Source organism: Amblyomma maculatum, chromosome 6 (genome assembly GCF_055883805.1).
Source record: "Amblyomma maculatum isolate TAMU_Amacu chromosome 6, ASM5588380v1, whole genome shotgun sequence".
Taxonomy (NCBI): Eukaryota; Metazoa; Arthropoda; class Arachnida; order Ixodida; family Ixodidae; genus Amblyomma; species Amblyomma maculatum.
In genome coordinates, this window is record NC_139349.1 from 106,275,714 (window position 1) to 106,300,890 (window position 25,177).

General features: G+C 43.3%; 2 protein-coding genes across 2 annotated transcripts in view; both read right to left on the minus strand.

The window, feature by feature from the left end:
* Positions 1–6,365, minus strand: part of LOC146186511 (atrial natriuretic peptide receptor 1-like) — a 60,273-nt gene extending 53,908 nt beyond the window's left edge. The window contains exons 1-3 of the mRNA XM_084608055.1: positions 6,264–6,365; positions 2,060–2,194; positions 1,534–1,672 (exon numbers count right to left, since the gene is read on the minus strand). Coding sequence (XP_084464181.1) covers positions 1,534–1,672; positions 2,060–2,194; positions 6,264–6,365 — 376 coding nt within the window. The remainder of the gene's footprint in view (positions 1–1,533; positions 1,673–2,059; positions 2,195–6,263) is intronic.
* Positions 6,366–6,636: 271 nt separating this feature from the next.
* On the minus strand, positions 6,637–24,955 carry LOC146186512 (atrial natriuretic peptide receptor 3-like). The gene is made up of 4 exons (XM_084608056.1): positions 24,729–24,955; positions 23,634–23,957; positions 12,935–13,059; positions 6,637–6,812 (listed from the first exon to the last, which is right to left on the minus strand). The coding sequence occupies exons 1-4, from the start codon at positions 24,953–24,955 to the stop codon at positions 6,637–6,639; spliced, it is 852 nt and encodes a 283-aa protein (XP_084464182.1).
* Between the last annotated feature and the right edge of the window lie 222 nt (positions 24,956–25,177).

Here is a 25,177-nt window from a genome sequence, read left to right on the forward strand (position 1 = left end):
TTGTCACCCGGCCTTCTGCTTGACATCTGACAGCAGGTAGCTTAACACAAGCCTATAAGAATCGATCTCTGAATTACTTTACCAAACAGCTTGATCGTTAGAATAGCAGCTTGGGCATGTTGGTTATGCATCTTGAGGTAACAGCGCGGAACGTGGACGGGAGCACAAGATCAGAAGACGACACAACGAACGCTCGTTGTGTCTTCTTCTGATCTTGTGCTCCCGTCCACGTTCCGCGCTGTTACTTCAAGAGCTTGATCGTGCATACAAGGAAATATGAGGCTGGATAACATCACGATTAGTCCCAGGAATTGAAGATTTCGAGAGAGTTATGTAGCATGCCGAATACTTATTTCGCGATACATAACGAAACAGGTCCATTTTCTAAATATCTGGCTTCGAATTTGTTACTGCCATCCCCCAAGACAAAAAGATTTGCCCCCTTTTAAAAGCATTTTTTTCTGCAACCATGCAATCGCATTACAAACGAAATTCTTTCAATGTACTACTGAAAAAAGTAAAACCAGCAAAGAATCATTGCAAGAATTCTTAGTTTGTTTCTCTGTTGGCCATGTTTTCACTCAAGGCTGATTTAATAAATCAGGCAGTGTAAGGCGCGGCTTTCTTGTTCATAGAGGAAAAAGATAGCCATATTAAAGCACCGATACCATGAAAATGACTTAGCCGTAAATGTATAATTAATAACGTTGCCACTAATAACTCAAAATTTAGTCATCCTTTCATGGCCATGATGCGGAGAACAGTTTTCAAAGATAATGAATGCTTTCAAAGTGACTAACATAATTAAGCTCACGAATACATGGAGTTCTAGCATAGACATTCAATGCTCTTTTCCACTGAACAGCAGCATTCTCGATATCGATTTCTGTCTATACCCAGACTGATGGCCACTTAAACAAGTAGTGCATCACTTCCATTTAACGTGCCCCGTTTTTTGCGGCAGGCCTGAGGCGCACTGGGCTACCTTACGTGTCAGACGTTCATCGGACGAAGTCCCTCACATTGTACGTGTACACCGCGAAGGATCGCGAACTATGGAGCACGGGATGAAACAAAAAATGCCCTTGAAGGTTTTAGAGACCACATGTATTATGGTAAAGTGGCAGGAGAAGCTTCTTAATGCATGGACGCGGGTGAAGCACTTGCCGACAGCCTCTGCCAACCTTCAGCGCTGTCATATATCACTGGTGCCATCGCTATGACAGAAAAAAGAATACTTTATTTATTTTTTGAGGCAGCGATAAAAAAAAAGTTATACGCTGTTCCTGTTCTATAACATGTCTGTATGTCCAAATTCAAGCTGTTAATTTATATGCAGGCCTTAATCAGTAAGTATCACTGCATCCCCAATTCGAGAAGCTATATCGCTCAACCACGGTTCGTTGTCTTTGTTCACAGTGCTTCCGTAATGTGCATCCATACGCGCATTTTGTTTTTACCTTTTAGAGGTGGCTGCATGTATATATAGTAGTCGACTGTCCTTAGGTCGTGACGGGTACAGCACTCACTCACCTGCCTTGAAGGTCGTGTTCCACAGTCTCCGCGCCAACGTTCTCCCATCTCTCGGATCTCCACCATCGGCTAAGGTTTCATTGAGAGACCAGGCGTACATGAGAACGCTGTCGTAGAAAGCCGCCACAACAGGATTAATCTGCAAGGAAAACGTTGTGCGCACTCTGGTTGTTGGATTCTGGAGACGAGGAGGGCAGACGCAGCCTAACAACGAGAGAACGGTGAATTGCCGGGCCAGTTTATTCATGTCTACCAAGAAAAAATAAACTATCGAAAAAAGATCAGCACACAGGAAAAGAAACATAATGCTCACGTGGTCGCCGGACTTATAATTAGTAGCACGACGACGTACATCTAAGAACCTTCTTGCGCACACGCACATGCAAGAAAGCTCAGTGAGGTCGTAATTCAGACGCTTGATAGACTTTTTACATGTGCGCTAGTTTGAAAATAAGGTGCTGTTTCCTTCAGTTTCACAACAAAACACTTTTGCAGAGCAGTACTTCACTAATGATTGCTCACTTACGTCATATTCGTAGACGCCAAAGTTGTAGTTGTCCTTTGCGTACTTGATTAGCAAGGCCACGAAATTCCTGTAGTCCAATGTTGTGGGAACTCTCACACGGACAACTAGGAGCGATTGGTACATAAGTCTAGCCACCTGAAAATGATGAGGAAGAAAAAAATCTTTTTTGTACATAGTATATGTTTTTACTTCAGACGGTCAAGACTAAAAATTTAATATTAACCAGCGGGAAAAATAAATTACGGTAAACTAGATTTTCTGGATAAGTATTTTAGTAGGCTGCATCACTTTTAGTCCCATTCGGAACTTCAGGTGGTCTTACTTTGGGAACTCATCACAGCGGTGCCATTTTTTTTTTTGTCTACAACGCTACACTAGTGTAGCAAAATTGTAATGTTGGTATTTTCTTTCCTACACTTTCCTACACTTGAGTAGCTGATGTAGGAAAATGACCTTAATGTGCGAGCACTGGCAATCGAAGTGCGCATCAGCTCAGCTGGAGCCGGGATGTCGCCCCGGTTGTTCTGAAATAAAGGCGCCGCGTCACAAGCCGGAAGTGACGTCCGGTCGCATGCTTCATAATACAGCCGCCATTCGAGGCAATCGTGATCAAGAGAGAGCTACCAATAAGAGCGATACCTCACTGATTACGTTCCTAGTTACAGCCTCTGGAATGACAACCCCGACGATGTAAAGTGCGCACGTTGAGGACTCTCTGGATGATGGAGCGTTTGAGGAAACCCTTATGCACTGCAAGGCCCGTATAGGGCAAGGTACCTAGAGCAGTTTGCAACACAGGTATAGTATATGAAAGTGCTTTTTCTAGGAGCCGAACCTTGCGTTTTTCACCTCAATGGGCACCGGTGCATTGTGGTGCGCAGATAAAGTGTCCTGTTAAGACGCAGAAAAGGTAGTATCTGTCTTCACAGTAAAGATACCTAAGGGTAGCCATTGTTCGGTCTTGTTCTCTGAGCAGGCTGAGTAAAACAGAGTGTCATCACACTCAGTGTCAGTGTGAAGGGCGTTTCCTTTCATTCCGCGGTGTAGCTGCCTTGATATCCCGCGCAATGTGGGCACACAACGACCTCCACTTCCATTGCCCTCAGAGAACGAGCAGCGTCCTTAGCCGAAAGACCAAAACTTACCCATCCTCACCTCCACCAGAATAGAAAAAAAAAAAAGTGACGAGACGTAGACAATAATGTTCTGTAAGAGGCGAAATTCTTCGTACGAGAAATAATGCGATTGTGCCTCAATTGCGATTTTATAAGCCCGAAGAAAAAGTATTGACGGCCGTAATTAAAGAAGTTCGACAAAAAAAAAAAAAAAAAAAAAAAAACACCATGTCTAGCGTGTTTGGTCTGCTTGTGGTTGGGGGAGACGCAAATTCTCTGAGCGTTTTACTGCAGAGCACCCGAGCGCACTGGAAGAGCAAATATTGCAGCTTGGTAAAATCCTGTCGCTAGCCGGCATCTCCGACAGTGGAATCTTGCCCCTCTCGCATACGAGGTGAATGATCTGACCTGATGGCCCCCGCGGCGATTTTAGAGCGTCATCTCTATAACTCGGGGGGCAACATCAAACTTCGCCTCGGTGGGTCTGAATGACCTAACAAGGTGTAGGTATCCACCTAAAAGTGAGACAGATGCTATGTTTTCCCCCAAAACCTACTAAAACAAAAATATAAAAAATGGTGGATAAAAGTGTGATGGTAACGTTGACTTAGGTGTAGGGGGGTGTTCATCGAAAAGTGAAACAGACACTGCTTCTTCCTTTCCCCCAAAATCAACTTATAATAAGGCGAAGTTTAAGTATCCCTCTAATCCAAACCGTCAGACCGTGTATATGGTCTTGCTAAACCATGCGAAACCATGCTTAACTTAGCTTTCGCTCGTATAAATAGTTTCAAACCAGGCTTAAACTCCAACCAAAAATTTTTCGTCATTTTTGACACTTCCGCATCCTCTCTCTCTCTTCCCTCGTTTAAATAACAAGGAACGGGCACACTATGTTCTATGCTGGTGTCTGAAAAGCAGGGCCAGGGAAGCGTTTGCTTCGTGGCCAAGAATGAGAGCCCTTTCACTGAGCCCGACTGATCCATTATTAGAACATGACTTTTTTATGCACTTCATGAAACTGAACTGGGAAACGTTTCCTTTGAAGTGGCCGCAAACAGACCGCTCCTCCAAAACACAATTCATTGCAACCGTGCATCTTCGCCAAATACTGTGCTGGGCAAGAGAAAAGTTGCCGCCGTATTTGTAGACGCCTGGTCCAACGGCCTGCAACCTAATCCCCCATGGCGTATGGGGTAAGTCTTACTTTATGGTTCTCTGCAGCCTATCTCAAACAGGAGCGCAGTCCAGCAAGTAAATAGACAAGATTTTTGTATTTAGGTTTAGGGAAAAGAAAAGAATTCAGCTCCTAATGGTTGAAGCATGCAATTGTCCATTGCTTTTTTACCGGCAACGTGCGCCCCAACGCAACGTAAAGAAGCAAGTCATTTTCCTTAGTGATTCTTCTTTAAGAGTATTCAAGTTACTTACAGTTCGAGCAAACGGTTTATGGTAAGGAAGAAAGGGAGCTTTATAAAATGTAACGTGGCTATCATCTTAAAAAGCTAGAGAAAGCGACGGAGTTCGTTGTTAACAATATTTGGATGTGCAGCAGAAATCCAAGTTGCAACGAAAAAGCGACGTCACCAAATAATGCAGCGCTTTCTTTTAACACCTTTTAACTAGGTGAGTTAAAAGTTGGATGCCGCATGGACTAACAGCATATGAAGTAATTTTTTTTTTACCCGAACTATTTAACGCAGCTTTCCGTCATTATCATCATCCGTAGCAGCAGCAGCCTGACTATACCCACTGCAGGGCGAAGGCCTCTCCCATATTACTCCACTTAACCCGGTTCTGTGCTAGCTGCATCCACTTGACCCCTGCGAACTTCTTAACCTCATCCGCCCACCTAACTTTCTGCCGCCCCCTGCTACGCTTTCCTTCCCTTGGAATCCAGTTTGTTACCCTTAGCGACCATCGGTTATCTTCTCTTCGCACTACATGTCCTGCCCACGTCCATTTCTTCTTAATTTCCACTAGAATGTCGGTAACTTAAGTTATTTCTCTGACCCACTCTGCACGCTTCCTATCTCTTAATGTTACCCCTACCATTTTTCGTTCCATAGCCCTCTGGGTTGTCCTCAACTTAAGTAGAACTCTCTTGGTTAGCCTCCACGTTAGAGCCCCATAGGTGAGTACAGGCAAGATGCAACTGTTGTATACTTTTCTCTTGAGCGATACCGGTAAGCTGCTAGTCATAATCTGCGAGTGCTTGCCAAATGTGCTCTATCCCAACCTTATTCTTCTTGTTATTTCCTTTTCATGGTCCGGATCTGTGGTTACTACCTGTCCTTAGTAGACATATTCGCCTACTACTTCCAGTACTTCGCTACCTAATGTAAACTGCTGTTCCTTTCCGAGGCTGTTGAACATTACCTTAGTCTTCTGCATAGTAATTTTCAAGCCTACGTTTCTATACTTTTCCTGTCTAGGTCACCAATCATTCTTTGCAGTTCATCTCCTGAGTTACTTAGCAAGGCAATGTCATCAGCGAATCGCAGATTACTGAAGCATTCTCCATCTACCCTTATCCCTAACTGCTCCCATTCCAAGTATCTCAATAATTCCTCTAAGCAAGCTGTGCGTCATTATAGAGTGCGTCAAATCGAAGTACGCACGTTGCCTGCTGGCGCAAGGCTCACTCCAAAACTTGCGACGACAATGAAAAGTAAGTAGGACGTCAATATGTTATTCTCGTTTTGCTGTTAGAGAAGGCAGCGAGAGGAATTCTTAAAAATTCTTGTTCGATCCATATTGGGACCAAGTTGAAGCCGAGGAAAGGGTACTTGACAATCAATAAAAAATTTTATCTCTAAGGCTGCAACTACGCAGCTGAAATCATATCAAAAACTTTCCGACAGGCCACTATCGGCATAATATATAGGGATATTCTTTTTTCACGTGAACAGGGGGACTGGCCGGGGAAGATAAAGCTGGAAAGGAAAAAATATGGTCCTTAAAGCGAAGTGAGTCTTGCACGTTATGACGAGACGAAAAAGCCCGGGATAGTAATATTTCTGTAGCTGCAGCTTTACCTGACCCAGATTTATCCCGCTCTGGGTATCGTTATCGGAAAAGAAGCTTGCCTTCCTTGTTAGCTGCCACTGCCGCACGAAGTCGGCGGTAAGCGATGAACTGCCATGCGACGTCTCCGTGCCATAAGGATCACTCGAACGGCGATTTGTCATGTTATCTTTGTTTACACGCTCGGCAAAAATATCAGAACTTATTTCTTTTGTGTTCTCTTGCTTTCTATTCATCCGCGTTTGTTTCAAACGTTCTCACGAGACTATGTACCTGCAAACAGGCACCGTGACTCGATTCGGGCGCTGTATGCCGTAAAAAAAAAAAAAAAAAAAGAAAAGAAAGAAAGATTGTTACGTTTTTTTTTTCTTTTTTTTTTTTTTTTTTTTTGTCCCCACTATGCGCTTCCGACATATAAAGACAAAGGCCGTGTCGTCAACTCACCCGGTTCATCCGGTCATTTTGCTTGAACCAGCCGAGTCCGTTCTGCTCACTCTGGCTTTCGATGAGGTTCACATTTATGAAGACAAATTCTCCGTTGCCCATCCCAAGGCCGTGGGCAAGGAGCAAAACCTTCCTCACCACGTCCCCGTCGCACAAAACGATAAACACTGCGCAGAAAAGGGGAAAGCACAAACTCACTAAGTACACATGTACTACGTCTGAGGCGTTACAGGTGACCCGAAAAACAGCTCTCGCTATAGTCGTGCACTTTTTATGACAGCCATCTTAGCTCCACGTTGTAAACTTTCCACGTCCTTTGTGGTCTCATTTCCGTTCGAAACGCCATGACGGTGCAACATTAATCGCAAGCACACTTAATGTTTCACCAGAATGCTGCGGTGACGACTGATCAATAAAAAAAGGGCGCGGCAAAGCTTTGAGCCGTGGACTCATTCCTGAGGTCGCGACTTGTTCGTTCTGGAAATGTATGCGCGAGGCTTTAGAAAGAAATTGCTTCGCCAACTTAGAATTGCCAGAGGACCTACTCTTGCGCCGATTTCTTTTCACTGAATACGAATGATGTTTTGTGAGTTGACAATAGGCGAAATATGTTCAAAAAACATACTGTTGCAGCTATCAAATAATTTCGGCGACAAAGATTTCAAGGCAGGACCAGGAAGCTACCTGACGTTTGTAACGTGTTTAAAGCCGAAAGAAATTGAATATAGCGGCGTACCTTAGCCTCCTGTCGAATAGGTTAGGAATGATTTTGCCAGAATTTCACTTTTTTCGCATGACCTTTATATCTCCGCATTTTTTTTCAGAAATACTTAGAAACATACAAATCGATTGAAAAATGAAGGAAGAACGAATAAGAGGACTTAAGTGATGGACACCATGGTTATTAGAAATTCGGGGACATTGCACAACGAGCATGCACTTGAAATGTGGTGCTATGGTGCATTTATTTCATTTTATTTATTCTCATATCTCCAACGCTCCAGTGCACATTACTGTAAAAGAAAAACATATAAATTGCGTGCAGGTAGCTATGTAACGCGAGGTTTAAACATACATTATTTAAAATAGCACTCTCAGGCAGCGTGCCCCTTAGAGGTCTAAATCAGTTTTAACAACGACGCTCTAAATTGCGTATGTGTTTCCGTTTACCTTACATCCATAAAAGTGAAGTACGAGGACTGCAGTCGGCGGATACGTGTTAGGCGTACAGAAATTCATTAGCCCTCTATTTATTTAAATGCTGTGGAGTGACACGGACACTAACAACAAACGAACACGATCACATTGCAGAGCGGTCCTTTGTAAGTTGGTGTGCTTCAAGCTTGTTCGTTATTGCCCCTTTATTATACTGCATTTTGTTACTTGTGCGCTCATCCATAGTCACTCGTGTTAGTGTGCACATTCTTGCAGATGTGCCTGCGACACTTATATGAACATCTCATTGCCACAAGCGCTATCTGACAATTCCAGTCCACAGACTCGATCATACGAGCATGCGATCTGGAGTTGGTCTAGTTAGTGTATAGTGATCACCGCAAAAACCAAAAACAAAAACAAACAAACAAACAAAAAAAGCATCGTGATTAGAGAAAGGACAAGTCGTCCTTTCCTTGCCCCTTCTCTAGACACCCTTTTTAGTCACATTTAATTACTTCCGCTGGGTTTGTACGTTAACGATAAATGCCTGTTCTCGCGCGTAATATTATTCAGCATTAAGTGCTTGTATTCTGAGCGGAAAATGAAACAATAAAACAAAAAATAGCACAATTATTTTTTATGTCAGGCTTATTCCCTTCACCCTACAGGCCGGGAGAGGAAACATTTTTCAGCATAATAAACCTCTCAATGTTTTCGCTCCTGAACGTCACTCACTTCGTGCTACCGATCCCGATATCCGAGGGCCAGGCTTTTGAAATATATTTGGCGCCAAAACTTCCAATAGCGCGCCACCTAAGCCAAGAAAGGCTAAGGTTATTTTAAGAAGAAAAAATAATTAATGACAATAATTTTGAAATTTTAAGTTTTTCTGCCTTCCATCAATGTTAATGAAAATGTGAACTTATTTTAGGAATGAAATCTTACCTAGCTCACTGATGTATTTTATGAATATTTCATTCTCATCACATAAAAAATTGTTAATATATTTTCATAATATTAAAATTATAACGCGAGTCACTTTGATGCATGCCCATATGATGCGCAGGAGGTATTTAGGACCCACTTATGTTTATTCTACCTTCTACGTATCAACTTTCTTTTTTGAACATAACATTATAACTTATGGCCACGAGTGCAGGCTGTTGCAACCTGTACTGTTTCTATCATGGATTTTGATAAGGCCGTAAACTGGAGAGGAGTCGTAGAAAACTATGGCAAAATAGACAAAAAGGGGGCAAATATCCCCCTCCCCCCCCCCCCCCCCCCCCTCCGAGAAAAAAAAAAGAATGCTATGTGCATTGCCAGTCTAGACATTTTGACTTGCTATGTGCGAAGCAAAACACGACAGGATTGTAGCGGGGAAGGAGTTAGCGAAGCTGTGATGAATTCATTTTACGTAAACTTTATATTTGCTCAATTCAAATCCAGTTTTAAGACGCCGGAGTCCTTCTATAAACTTGTGTCAACCCGCCACTTCTCATGGAGAGGGCCGGGTTTGTTCTCTGCAGACAGCCTTGTATCCCGTTGTCGTTTAGAAAGCAATAAGAAAGTAGGCAACTTATAAAATAATAAATGAAATCAAATTCGTGAAAACAAGCACTATGTCGCCAGTGACATTTGCCGAGGGCAGAACTCGTATTGTGGTGAAAGGTTTGTCTGACAGACGCAAAAAAATAAAAATAATAATAATAAGCGAAACAGATAGAGAGAATAAAGAAAAAGGAATGCGGTTTTACTCGTTTTCTATTCGTGGTCTCCAGTGAGCGCTTGCCTTCCTATAATGCATCGCCAGTGTACGCGAAGCCTAGCAGCGTAGACAGTGCGGAAGGCAGTGAGAAAGTGTTTTGGCATGGGTCCATTTCTACGTGAACGCGTGACTGCCCAACCCGCACCTCCTTACTTCAAATGTTTCCTTTTTTTTTTTTTTTCCCTGACGCCTGCAGCCGCAAAATACAGAGCTGTGTCTAAGGCGGCTGAGGTCAGGGACGTAGGCTCATTCGACCATGCGAGTATTTATGCGAATGCAAGACAAAGGTTGCAGTCATTAAAAAATATCTTGAATAAAGATATTGGTGATTAGTGTTTTGTTGTCAATACGACGGGCTGAGTGGAAATGTTGGCAAAAGCTAGGCGACGCTCTTGAATTTTCGGCATTGAGAATCAATTCCAAAATTTTCCGATGGCTACTGAGCTAGCCCATAGGATAGCTTCCTGAGGTAACTTAATTAAGTGACCTCAGAATCACAATTAAGGCAAGCTTAATTCTGATATAGTGATAGAGGCCACAGCGGAGATTGCTCAATTTTTGGATATATAAAGGACACGTACGGAATACTTTTCACGTCATCTCTTGGTTATAATCTAGTCCTTAGACTTCGCCGTAAAAGAGTAGTCATTGAAGGGAATATGTATTACAACGAGGTTATTAGGCAGCATCTCGCGGCTTCATAATTATGTAGTCTTTTCCACCTTTGAATCAACTAACCCTAAATCGCCGTAAAATTGTTGTTGCTCATTATGCCTGGCCTTATTTTTTTTTTCTTGAAAATGCGAATTTTGACAATCAGACGATGCTAGTCATATATAAAACAAAAATGGCTCCTATGTCGCCTCCCACAAATCAAATTTGATGATTTTAAAGTGCAATTTTGACACGAAAAGACACGGCCCGTATCTTTTTGTGCGCTGTTCCTCTTTTCATTAAACAAAAAGTGCGGAAGTAAGCAATGTAATGAAAAACGGAAGTAGACATCAATGAACACAGAAGCTGCGTTAAATAATATCTGGTATTGCCTTACAACTTCATTCTTTGTACTCTGACCTCTGCTCTTCTCTGAACCAAAAAAAAAGAAGGAAACTTTTGATGGAGGCGAAACGAAGTGACGTCTGTGTGCTGTGCGATGTCAGCGCACGTTAAAGATCCCCAGGTGGTCGAAATTACTCCATAGCCCTCCACTACGGCTCCCCTTTCTCTCTTTCCACATTCACTCCCACCTCCCTCCCTTCCCTTACGGCGCGGTTGAGGTGTCCTGTATGCAGGGTAAGATGCTCAGTATGTGCCATTTAGCAGGTGTTCAATTTACGATATTAATGGCTGAGTAGTAAAGTACTTGTGCGCAAACAGATATTCGCAAAGGAACTGCAAGCGGGATGTATTATCATTGTGCGTCGGACACATCAAAGCGGAACCTAAGGGTAGACCAAATATTTAACTTATTCACTTATAGCTCGTTGGTCTATATGAACCAAACAACGCCTCGTGAGACTGCCGTAGCTATCACAGCGCATGACGTTTTAGGCTACGTACAGTGAGAGTGCAAAGATCCATTCATTTTTTGTTCGCTATTATTGATGTGTTTTTATTAATAATTATGGTTGGTTTGGTTTGGTTTATGGGGTTTAACTTTCCAAAGTGAATCAGGCTATGAGACACGCTGTATCGGACGGCTCCAGACATTTCGGCCACATAGGGTTCTTTAACTTGCACTGACATCGCACAGCACACGAGCCCCTTGCTTTTCGCCTCTATACAAAAGCGGCCGCCGCGACCGGGAATCGATCCCACATCAGCTAGTCGAGCGCCCTAACCACAACGCCATTGTGGCAGGGTTTGATTGTAATGTTATTAGTTTTTGTTGATATTTTTTTGTTTGTTTATCTTTCCTCACGTCTGCATTTACAGGCGCAGCCTAGAAGTAGCCAGCGAATGTTGGCATATGTCCGGAGTTCTGTCCTCTCCGCGCGGAGCACTCTTGAGCTCGCTGGTGACAGCCCGTCGCATCTTGCCTCTTTACAAAATAATGAAGACGGTGAGTCGGCGCTCCAGTGGCGTGCTATCTAATCCAACAAAGCTGCGTTTCGGATGAAAATACGCGAGACGTCCCCGTTTGCAGTCACAGCGATGCGCCCGGGACGAGGTTCACGAGGCCGACGGCTCGGCAAGAAAGGATGGGGCGTATTGCTTTATGCAAAGAATAATTTCGTAATAAGGTACAATTTGGCACCACTGGTTCGTGCCGACTGTCTCAAATTCAGTGATTTGTTAGTCAATTTATAAAGGGGGAAGGGGGAGGGGGGGGCTGAAGAGTCGAGAGCATCGAAAAGCTCACCTACTCATAGGACAGCAAGTACGCACTAAGCTGTACTAATATTCTAATATTATCCCCATTTATACGGTTAATAATACTTCTTTCATATCAGATGCACTCGTATGGTCTTCGGATCCAAGCAAAAATCTTGCTTGTATTTGTGTCCACTGAGAAGTCAGACAGATGCGGCGCTCTTCTTTTCTCCTAACTCCAGACGAATTAAATATATGTTCAATACTTTGCCAAACTTTGTGCCGGTCTCTTATTGCTAAACCGCCAAGCAAAACCATGACAGTCAGTACTTTCGCAATCGGTCTAAGCGGAGGTAAACTCAGAGTAATATATATATATTTTGTTTTTCATTTCTGCAGCAAAATGCACGTGGAGAAGTTCAACACTAGAATTTTTTTTTTTTTGCTTACACGTTGAGTGCTTATTTCCTTTGATTGTTTAAATTGGAGATTACGCCACTATGCTAAACTTTAGGAAGAGACAGAAGAATATAGGGAGTCAACGTAAAGAGAGGAACTGCTTTAGTGCTTCTAGAACAAATCCTAAAAGGGAGAATGTCTAAGTGTGCCTCGTTACGAACATGTCGAAAACCAGGGACGGATGCTCAGGTGCTTGATATTTATTTTGTTCAGTGCAGCTTAATGAGTTTTTTCTTGCTTCTGGAAGGTCAAACCAAGCTTCGAAAAACCCAGCTCGCTTCACGCTTTCTGCAGCGTTCGTTAGCCTGCTAAACACTCGTAATCTCTCGCGTGACTGCCATCGCGACTAACGAATAACAATTAAGCTCAACAAACGTTTTTTTTGTGTTGTTGCTTTTGCTTTTCTTTCCAGATGCAGGCACGAATCTCGGGAGGGCGTCATTTGCGCAAGTTATATCAGAGGCGCAAACAAACTTCTCACCGAGCCTTTTGTTTGGCTTCGAGCTTTCTCAATCGCGCGTGTTAGTTTAACGATTTCGGCATGAACTCGAGTCTGTTTTGCCCGGCAGAGAAGGAGAAAGGAGCTCTCACCCCTGGCGCGGTCTCGCGCTGTGCGCAGTCGCTTGGCGATCGCCTCAGGCGGGTCGCTCCGAGAGAAGTAGTAGCGCTCGGGCAGAAGCTCGTACTCGGGCACTCGCTTCATGGCCTGCTCGATGCTGCGACAGAAAGAGGTAGGCACATATAATAACTCAACTTAGCACTGAGTTTATCCTTATACAAGTTCGAACGCAAGAAGGGCGACACAGGATGTACTGCACATCATAAACATCATGGAGCAATCCAGGCAGCCTTCGCACCAAAACAGAGGCTAACCGCCTTCTTCATTCCTTCCAGAAATGCGTCCTTGAGGAACGAGATCTGAAGCTGCTTCACCGTCACCACTGGTGAAGCCTACACGTGTCCACGTAACCTCCCCCCCCCCCCCTCCCCCCTGCCGTAAAACCGCACCTGCGCACCACTGCCCAACACCGACGGCGTCTCCTATATATTGCTGTACGACGAAACCCACATCATTCACGAAGCAATCCAGGCAGCTTTCGCATCGAAACACAAGTTAACTGCATTCTTCGTTTCTTTCATGTGTGTTCCAGGTTCGTTCCTCGAGAACAGAAATGAATATCCTCAAGAAATGAACGGGTTTCGCCAGAATAAGTCTGCGACTGATAATTTTATTATCCTTGTCTCATCACTTCAAGAGTACCTTCACGCTGGATACATCTCGACAGCCGTTTTCCTTGACATCAAGGCTGCTTTTGACTCTGGATTTCATCATGCAATTCTCGCAGCCTTGGCCAGCCTTGGCCAGCCTTGGCCTCGGAGGAAAGCTTTACAACTGGATTGGACACTATTTACAAGATCGGCGAATTTTTATGAGCACTCCACATGGTCAAACTGCCTTTTATGCAGTGAAGAGGGGCCTACCTCAGGGAGCTGTGCTCAGCCCTCTTCTGTTCAATATTGCCCTTATACATATAACAAGAAACCTTCTCCGTGGAGTATGCATTACAATTGTTGCAGATGATATTTGCATCTGGAGTGCATCACGTTCGCGTTATACAACGCAGCAACGAATTCAGAGAGCGTTAATGCACATCTCAATGTACCTGGCTCCCCAGGGTCTTCGGCTCTCACCAGAAAAGAGTGTTGCTTTGGCTTTTACAAGGGAAAGAATCACTCGATACCCGCTCCTTCTGGGTGGACGGTCACTGTCCTAAGTACGATCACACCGGTTCCTAGGGGTATAATTGACAGTAACCTGTCTTGGGCCCCTCAGATTAAAAAACGCCATGAGATAATCACTGCAGCATTACAGGTTTTCAGATTCATGGCGGGAACACGATGGGGCAGCAAATGACGATCGATGGTTCTGCTTGAAAAGGCCTACGTTGAAGGAACGCTACGCTACTATTTACCGGTACTTCAAAGATTGTCTCCAACAAGCAAGAAGATTCTTGAGGCTGCACGGAACAACTGCTTGCGGATATGCCTTGGACTCCCAAAGGGATCCTCTGCATCAGGAACACTTGCAGAAGCAGGATGCCTCCCGCTAGATGTGATTGCCGCCCAAGAAACTATGCGCACCCATCTCCGACATGTCCTCCAAGGGAAGAAGCATTTCTTGCATCGTGTCCACCAAACTCACAGCAACTCTGGCTTTGGTCAAGCAATACAGTTTCTGCCCCTCCCTACTATTATTCAGCCACGTAGTTTACTATCAGTCACCTTTCCTCCATGGACACTATCGTCTTTAAAGGTGAATATGTCTGTTTCTGGTGTGGATGCGAAAAGCCGCATGCCACAGGCAACACTTCTGCAAGCCGCTCTCGCCTACATAGTCAAGGAATATACGCATCACACAATATATTCACCGACGGTTCAACTGCTCAAGAGACTTCATCCTGTGGCCTTTATGTACCCTCAAAAACAATATCCTGTCTTACCGGCTGCAGCGGAAGACATCATCTACGACAGCTGAGCTCCATGGCATTAAAGAAGCTCTCTCCTATATCCTGCGCCAAACTCCCGGAAGATGGGTTATCTTCACTGATTCCAAAGCATCTCTGCAAATCCTGAATAACCTGCTGAAGAAAAACAATAATAATCCTGTTTCCCTTGACATCGGGTATCTTCATCATTTGGCTATTGCCGCAGGCCACTGCATAACATTTCAGTGGATACCAGCTTACTGTGGCATTAAAGCCAATGAAAAAGCAGATGAAGCGGCTCGCAAAAGCCACCAACATCAATGATACATTAGGACCTTCTTCACGAAATCCGATGCATCCCAACTGGCTAAAAGATTTGCTTTCGAAACAAAGTATCGACTTTGGAGCTTGCCGACGCATCACTACCAATTTCTATATTCTATTGACCCACATCTAAAATCAAGACTTCCTCCGAAATATCCTCGCCAACTAGAAACTCTTTACCACCGACTTCGTCTAAACTGTGCATACACAATGGATTGCGCTACCGTTTCGGTGAAATGAACAGCCTGTATTGTGACAACTGTGGCTCGATTGAAACTGTGGAACATATCCTACTTGAGTGCACTGCGTAAGCTGACGAGCGTGCAAACTATGAACACAGCATGGAGAAGCTCTCCCCACTGCCTTTAACAATGAACGGGGTTTAGGTCCCTTAGCCTGCCCTAGGCAACAGAGACTCGCGATGAACTTTTTATTTACATACTTGAAAGACATTGGACTCCTTGACAAACTCTAAATTCACCTCGCATGTTTCCCTCAGGCATTTTGCAAGCTGTGAAATATATAAGCACATTTGTCGGATCATCCATTTCATTATTTGACTTTATATCATTACTCCACGAAGCACCTTAACACGAATTTAATGGCCGTGTTTTATCTACCCCTTCAATTCTATTATTTCCCTCACCATTCTTTTTTCAATCTTTCCCTCCCGAATTCCCCTACCCACACAAAGTAGCATGCCAGCGAAATCTAAATGCCGGCAAAATTCTCTGTTTTCAAATTAAAGAATCTCTCTCTCTCTCTCTCTCTCTCTCTCTCTCTCTCCAGGTGTGTATCCTGTATCTTCAATTGCAAACATCGTTTTTAGGTTCCTGGATTGCTCCGTATGGTATGGGTGATAAGCCTCATTCAAACATAAAAGAACTTGTAAAGGCTATGGCTGAATTGAGTACAAAGTTTGACACTAACCAAAGTGAACTAAAGTTGGATTTAAAGAATGCGATTGAATCTGAAGTGGAATCTGTCAAAACGTCTATGGGCTTTACCAATGAAAAGTTCGAAGAATTTAGAACTGAAATTGCTGAGCTCAAACAGACCCTTTTGACTTTAAAAACGTAAACCACGAGATGAAAAAGGAAAACAACCGACTCACAAATGAAGTGAAAGCTCTCAGGTACGAATTAATTTAACTGCAGCATTAACCTCGAAATCAAAGGCTCCGGCACCCGGTGAAAATCTGATTTCAGTGATAACATCAATCTCTCATTGCTTTGTCACCAAGTTTAGTGAGTCTGATGTTGAAGTTATCCATTGTGTACCCTCAAAAGACAATGAAAAACCCAACATCATTGCCAAGTTTTCTTCCAGGAAAGCCAGAGACTGCATTTTGAAAACTGCGAAAAAGCACCGACTGAACAGTACACTTTTGAACTTTGACGGTGACGAAAATCCTGTTTTTATCAATGAACACTTGTGCCAAGCAAAAAAAAAAAAAATGTTTGAAGGGTAAAGCGCGGAAAGCCAAAAAGGAAAAACAGTGGAAACACACATGGATATCAGATGGCAAAATTTTGATGCGCTAGACGGATACCTAGCATGTTCTGCATACAACTTGTGACGGTGATCTTGCGCTGGTAGTCTAATATAATCACATTTTTTTGGAAGAAATCAACGCTAAGTGGCACGAGAACGAGAACCTTTCCGTTTTCCACTGCAATGTCCGAAGCATAAACAAAAACCTAGACCAACTTACTGTACATTTATCGCAACATTATTTCCAATACGATACCCTACATTCCTGGTTGCACATCACTATCCTTACCAAGAGCGACAGCACCGCACGAGGTGGCGGCGACGCTCTTTTTAATATAAATAACAGATTATCAACAGCTTGCTGATACTTCGCGAACTTCTTGTACCTCGGTAGCACATCGTCATAGTTGGCGTAGTATATCGCCCGCCAAACTAGTGCAGTAGTCAATTCGTATCTGATATGGAATCCATTTTGTTCCTCCTGATGTATTTTAATAATCCATTAGTATAGTTGGTGATTTCAATATTGACCTATCAAAAGATGACTGTCCAGATTACATATTTTTGTCGGAATCATTAAATCTTAAGAATGTTATCAATGTGCCCACAAGAATCACTCATCAGTCTGCAACAATTATTGATCACATTTTATGCAGCCATGATATTAATGCCTGTGCTGGTGTTTGTGACCTATGCATTACTGATCATTGTTCAACATTTTTTTTTTCTGCCGTGTTCGAGTCTCAACTGTAATTGTCCTAACCGCACCAATGCATTCACGGTTATTGCAGTAGGGGATTACGCACACATTAGACGTTTATTAGAATCTATTCATTTAGACAATTTGTGTCACAGTGACGTTCGTATAGAACTTGCTAACTTATATCTGCTATTTAAAATGCAATTACCAAGTCAACACGGGAGGTTTCGCGACGCAACTATAAGCATGCATATGTCCTTGGATTACTGAGGAAATACTCAAAGTGTTGAAAAGAAAAGATTCATACTACAATAAACTAAAAAAACAACAGCACAAACGCCTACTACTAGTTTAAGTACTACAGAAATAGGTCCGTGGATCTGATGAGAAAATCAAAGAAATTTTATTAATTTGGTTAATTGTCAGTCAAATGAAACTAAGCTGGTATGGAAGATTGCAGGGGAAGTTACTGGTACAGTTAAAAGAAAACAGATCGTTCCTGATAATTTATCAGCAAAGACTGCCAACCAGTTTAATAAGTTCTTCACAAGCTGCGGTCAGAACAGTGCACAACCTACTTCCTCAGCATCAGTGACATCAGACATTTCTCGAGTTGTTAATGAATTCAAGTTCTCGAACATTACCAGCGAAGAAGGTAAATGTATTGTTGCAAACATGGCCACGAATAAAGCGGCTTAACCAGATGGCATACAGGCCAAGATATTCAAGGACAACGCTGATCTGCTTTGTGTCCCATTATGCAGAATATTCAATCTGCGATAGACTCTAGCTTATACCCCGATACTTTAAAAGCTGCGAAAGTTGTTCCGACACACAAATGTGTTGAACCTAACAACCCGTCTAGTTACAGACCAATATCTGTACTAAGTATCATCAATACATTGTTCAAAAAATTAATTGCCTCCCAATTGAAAACATTTTTAGTACTAATCATATCATTTGTCCTCAGCAGCATGGATATTTTTTCTAGTAGGTCCACGTCCACGGCTGTATTTACTCTATCACAACTTTTTTTATCTGCTCTTCATAACCTTAACATACCTGTAAGCATATTTATAGATACTGTTTCACACTTCATTCAAGAAAGCTTTCGACGCTGTTTCACATTCCATTCGTTTAATGGAACTGGAAGCATATGGTGTACGTAGCAGAGCCCTTGAATGCGTTAAAAGTTACCTATCCTCACGACAGCAGCAAGTCGTCTTCAAGCACTTCAAGTCTGCACACCAATACATGACATGTTGTGTACCCCAATGCTCAGATCTGGGATCTCTTTTGTTATCCCTCTTTATTAATTACCTCCCGAATGCATTACTATGTTATCAAATTTTGATGTAAGCGGATGATACTGCACTTAGTTTTACTGGTAACTTGATTCAGTGAATGCAAAATGCTATAAACAGTGAACTCCTACGTATCTCCACTTGGTTTCATAATAATCATCTAGCTTTAAACAGTGAAAAAAACCAAATACGTTATTTTTTGTTCAAAACAAAAGTGTATTGATACAAGTAGTTTTTTTCTATTAGTGTTGATAAAGATATTATTGAAAGTGTGTCTTACTTCAATATTTAGGGGTTATGTTTGATTGCCACTTGTCTTGGGAAGAACAGCTGAGCTGAGTGTGTAGAAAGGTTGCGTACGGTTGTTTTACTTTGGCAAATGCACAGCGGCACTTTCCACGCGCTATTCTTAGATCACTCTACTTTTCACTATTTCGCAGTCATCTTAATTATTGCAGTGAACCATGGGGAACCACATAAAAACGTATTTATCACCATTGTTTAGACTGCAAAAACGTGCATTGAAAATCATGGGATTACCTACCTCCGATAGTTCTAACAATAACATTTTTGACGCACTACAATTCATGTCGTTCGCAACCTTACACGACTACAAAATATCTCTTATTGTTAATAATATTCTACGTACCAACTACCGCTTACCTCTTAGTATATTCAATATTCCAGTCCGCAGCTCTAGGAAAGCAAGCAATGGCAAATTTAATCTTCTCTTTTGTCACAATAAATAAAATTTACAATAGCGAAAATTTGGAACTCGTTGCCAATAGAAATAAAACAATCTAGAAATTTCAAACTGGCATGCAAAAGACATTTTCTCGGAATCGGAGCAAGGCTACAAATTTAGTTTTTCTTCAATGTGTTTGTCACAGCTGACCTATGTTATTTTGTATTGGACCGCTGACTAGCCTCATTGGCTATCGGTCCAAATATCTGTGTATAAATGTTTCCTTGTATCATTGAATAAAACTTCTTGATTCTTGAACATCGACTATATATTGTGCTCAGTGTGGCAATTTGTTGGAACGAAAAGAAAAGCTGTAGGTAGTACGGACGAATGAATAATCAATTTTCATAATATATTTTTCACATAACGTTAACTGCAATGACGATTTCGTCACTTTAAACTTAAGATGACAGCATAATAGCTGGGGACCAGTAACTGAATCTAGGCGAGACAGTTAGCGCGTTTAAGTGCAATGCAAGCATGAGAGAAAATATTCCGAACCTGTTGGAACATAATAGACGTTTTGTAAACATCGCGCTTGAGATACTAGGACACCGAATGTTTAAATATTTCTCATGAACATGACTATTCGTTTGTGGATGCGTACAACTTATCAAGAAATTGTCAATGAGTGCCTTCAAACAACCAGAAACGCTGGACTGTTTTACCACTATTTTGGGCCTGCAAAGAGCAACAAGATTGCTATGCTATGTGCTATGTGCTAATTTCCGGAAGCTTTTTTGGCAAGTTTAGTGTGGCTAGAAAATAAATGCTTAAATCTTGTTCGGGTTTTCTTTGTTCCATAAGTGGTGAATCCTTTGGGTTAGACAAATTTTGTGAGAGCTCTTGGCCATTCTCCAAGATCGCGGAAATTCGGTTATCACAAGGAACGAACTCCTGCATCACACCTGATGAGCCAGAGGTGGCAGGAATAGAGGCGGATATATATGGGCGTTCCATAAAGACTGTTTTTGAGAGGTGGGATACTGCGGTCATATTTTGGAAATTGATTTATGGGCCCCTCAGCCCCAAAAATGTTGTGTTTCGCGAAATTTCTCGCATAAAAGGAGGAGACAGTGATGATTCCTCTACAGAGCAGTAAACCGCTCTGAGACCACATTTGCATCTCGGTAACGCCTCTCTCCGTTTCGGCACATTTCCCTCTCTGCGCTCGGATCACGGGAGATTGGAATAATCTCTCACATAACAGTCGAAATTGTATGCAAGGTCGAACAGCAGTATCTTCAAATGACTGAATGTTAGGTCGTTAGATTTTGAATCATAGTTGCGGTAAATTTTAATTGCCGTTCTGCTACCTAATGGTTTGCCTTGCTTCTGACGTGTCCCAATTTTAGAATTCAGGGCCGTGGTCTGAACAGGTGTTGTTTTTCGTTCTTCTCCGCTATGTGTCTGCTATATTACTGGCAATAAAATTTGCGTTCTCGTTTTCTTTCAAATACTGCCGAGGAAAATGTGAGCTAAAAAATTGCATAACGGAGTATAGTAGATGAAGTTTCCTTTGCAGGAGGTGATAAGGAAACGAAAAAAACAAACAAAATGTAGCCCTGTAGGATGAGTGACTAAACATGCACAATCCAAATAGCAGCTTAAACATAGATATACAAGCTCTTCGACCAGTTATGCGCTACAGCGCCGACATAGTTCGCCTTCGTCGACAAGCGACGTGTTTAAGTCATCACGGTTGCTCAGTGACAATCGTAGCGCCGTAAGACGTGCATTGAGGCGTTTGCATGGTGGTCTAAGGTGGAGCGCTAACCCTTTATTCCAAATGTTGATGAAAGTAATGAACATAGACAATCCAAAGGAAGAAATTAAGGCAGATGGTTAATGCCAGTCAATCATTTCGTTATGGCAAACTTGTTACGAGAACATCGTAAGCAGTAATATTTATTCGATATTGAAGCTCTCCATAATGTGCTAGATTAGCACATTCGTAGTAATTTCATGTTCATTGTCATCATCCGAATTATATTTAACCCCTGAAGTGGGTATACCCACTGCAGGGCGAAGGCCTCTCCTATAATCCTCCAAATAACCTGGTCCTGTGCTTGCTGCTTCCATTTGATCCCCGCGAACTGTTTAACCTAATCCTCCACATAATTTGCGGCCGTCCCCTGCTACGCTTTCCTTACGTTGGAATCTAATTTGTTACACTTAGCGAGCGTCAGTTATCCTCTCTGCACACTACATGATCGGCCCACGCCCATTTCTAGCTTCTTGATTTCCACTAGAATGTGAGAAACTCTAGCTATTTCTCTGACCACTCTGCTCGCTTCCTATCTCTTAGCGTTGAACATACCGTTTTCCACTCCATAGCTCTCTGCGCTGTCCTCAGCTTAAGTAGAACCTCTTTTTATTTAGCCTCCACATTTAAGCTCCACATCTGAGTACAGGTAAGATGCAACTGTTTACTTTCCTCTTGACCGATACCCGTAAGCTGCTAGTGATAACCTGCGAGTATACTTGTCAAATGCGCTCCATCCTAATCCTGTTCTCCTAGTATATCCCCTTCCTGCTTGACACCATCTCCTATGCTTCGCTACCTGTTGTAAATTGCTGTTCCTTTCTGAGGCTGGTGAATATTGGCTTAGTCTTCTGCATATTAAGTTTCAGGCCTAGCTTTCTGTTTTCCTCTTCTAGGTTATTATTTATTCTTTGCAATTCGGCCCCTGAGTTACGTAGCAAGAAAATGTCCTCAGCGGATGTACATATTACTGAGGCATTAATTCTCCATCAACCCTTATCTCTAACTGCTCCCAGTCTTCGAATGATTCCTCTAAGCAAGCTTTAGATAGTACTGTGAAGATCACTTCTCCTCACATAACACCTTTCTTTATCGGAATTTTATTACTGCCTTTATGGAGAGCTATGGCTGCTGTGCAACCAGTATTGACATCTTCTAGTGACGTAACATATGGCTCATCTACATCATGATTTCTCAGTGCCTGCATGACCACTGTGGTTTCGACTGAATCAGCGCTCAAATAAACGGAAGAAAAGAGTGGGAAGCGAAATAATAGTAGGGGTGTAGCCATGCTCTTTGGGAGTATTTATTCGCATGCTACAGCTCATTCACATTCGGAAAGCGGGCTCCCCAACAACTTCAATTCAATGTTGAATACAAACGAGGTAAACAGCCTGCTCCACATTCTAGCGGTGTAATCTCACCTTGTACAAACTTCTAGAAGCGTATTTCGTGCGGCTACAAACTGCACCTTCTTGGAGTCTTACGAGGCAAATTATTCTTTGATGAAGAGATCAAAATTACGGACATAGTTTCTAAACTTTCCCAATACAGCTCTTTTATTTTGCATGCCCATTTTATGGGAACATTGTCACACCACTCGTTATGACCGTTGTCGCTGCTAAATGCATTGATGCACCACTGCATTCTCACCCAGCGCAATGCTAAGCAGTTTACTGATGTAGGCAAAGGAAAGATCTCGAAAACAGTTGGCATTGACGCTCATGGCAGTTCTCAACACCGCTGTAACGCCAATCGTAATGTGAGCAGAACCGCTTGTGTCCTCGTACTTATAATACCTTTCTGCCTATGCTCGACCCAGCTGTATACACGAATGAACAAGACAATGAATTCGCGCTAATAAAAGGAGCGGTAGCAGCTTCGGAAACGTTTATACTAGTCGAAACAAGATCGCATGCTCGTGATAGTTCCAAGCTAATTAATTATTTAAACAGCTACTCAATTGCCTATGCTTGCTCCAGCAGATCGAGAACCCTACCTCGTAGAGCATGTTCCGCTTGCTTGCACGCTGCAATATAGACAAGACCTGGAGCTGCAAACGCTCGAAGTGCGAGTAGCACGAATTTCAGCTAGCGGTAATCAAACTTTCCGAGTTGACCACTTTGTTTTTTAACGATACTTTAGACGAAGGTGGCTTAATATGTTTTTCCACCAGCAAGACGTGCTGAACTGCGAGAATGAAAAGCATGTCGCGGGGCCACGAAGAACATGTGACTAAGGCTTAGCTGCTTGTGGTTCCTTGCGTCACTCTTCCTGCGGTGTAACTATTCATTACGCTGGCACTTTATAACGACTCCTATACTTCAGCGCGCAGTTTTATTACAGAGGAAGAATCAGGCTTGCTGAAGCTTCCAGTTAGGAATTTTGTTCAAGCTGTCTGCCATAGTGTTGTCTACGTCTACGAATAGGAAGAAATAACGCGCCGTGAAAATGTAGAGATCTGGGAGCCACCTCTTCAATGTGAGCACGTCCTGGAGGCTGCTTTCGTCGACGAAGATGGCAATGTGGTGCCAGTTGAACTCGCGCAGAATGGTGATCACAAAGGCGCCAATGCGGTCCAGCGAGAAGCTGAGCCGTGTGAGCGTCGAGTAGATCCCCTTGCGCGTGAAGCTGTCGTCGAGGCCGCCGGCTGTGTATGCGGCCACGTTCCAGAAGGACGCCATGCGGCCTACGTGGTCCAACGCCGCGCTGCATCCGGGACCGACGAAGGCCGTCGCACCCTGAGTGTAGTACACCTCGGCAGCCAACGCTCCCGCGAGGTGCTCCATGCAAGATCTGCGAAAATCGGCAAACATAGCAAGTGAGACGAATGGACAGGATGACTTCCAGAACTTTACGTCAACTCGAACATTGCCACGAAAATGGGAATACCGTTTGGCTGAACTCATGACGCGCATGGCAAGGTTTTACTAAGCGAACAGATGGAACGAAAATAACCATGAAAAGTTGGGGACCGCGGTGTTCAGCAGAGAGCATATGCGTGTCGGTACCGAAAAAATATTCCGCGATCTTTATTTTTGACTGTGACAACATGCGTGAAACGACCGCTACTAAAAACCCAACAATTTAACCACATGTTGATCTCTTCGACAAACTGGAATCGGGTATCCATTGAATATTGCTTCGTACTAAGAAACAGACTGCAGTCGGACGGCCCAAGCTCCAGGCTTTATAGGTTCGGTGGAGGGTAACAGCTGTCCCTGCCTAACATCTATTTACAACGGCATGCATGAATGCTAATGTTCTGGTGGCAACAATGGATCGGTACAATAGAGGAACGTGTCCAAAACCATGGGCGCCTTTAAAATGATGTTCTCCAAACTTCTGCTGTGTGTATAACGTCATCCAGTTCCGCTTCTACATAAGCAAGCTACAAACAAGGTACAGATATGACACTTTTAATGACATGGGACCAGTCGGTCGCTTTTGCTTTTACTGCAGTGTCTACGTTACCTTCTAAGTTCCGAATCATTTGCATAGTAAAGGATGCTTCAAAAATGGGCTCTTGAAACTTCGGTTGCTTTGCAATGTGGCATCAGCGCTCACCTGGAGCTGTTCCGCACAACGAGTTCAAACTTGATGTGTGGGTAAATCCTGGACACCCCATCCACGGCCATTGCTATGGCCGGGATGACGACGTTGGAGTCGAAAGCCAGTTCTGAGCTGTTGAGGAAGATGCTTACTATCGTGGCGTTGAACTCGTAATAGTCGACGGGCTCAACGCGCCCTACGCTAGCGCTAATCAAGATCCAGATCAACACGCTACAGAGCATGGTTCGCTCCGGCCGGAGCCAGTGCCAACTCTGAAGGAGGCCCCAGCCTGGCGTCGCACCGACTCTCAAGATGCGCCGCGAAGGAGATGTGGTGATGTTGCGTGACACCTCGGTCGGTCGGCGCCCGGTACGGGTTCCTGGTGGCGTGACGAGCGCGCTTCCTGTGAGAGATGCTCCGCACCGTACAGGTACCAGGAGAAAAGCACTTGACACGTGCGGCAA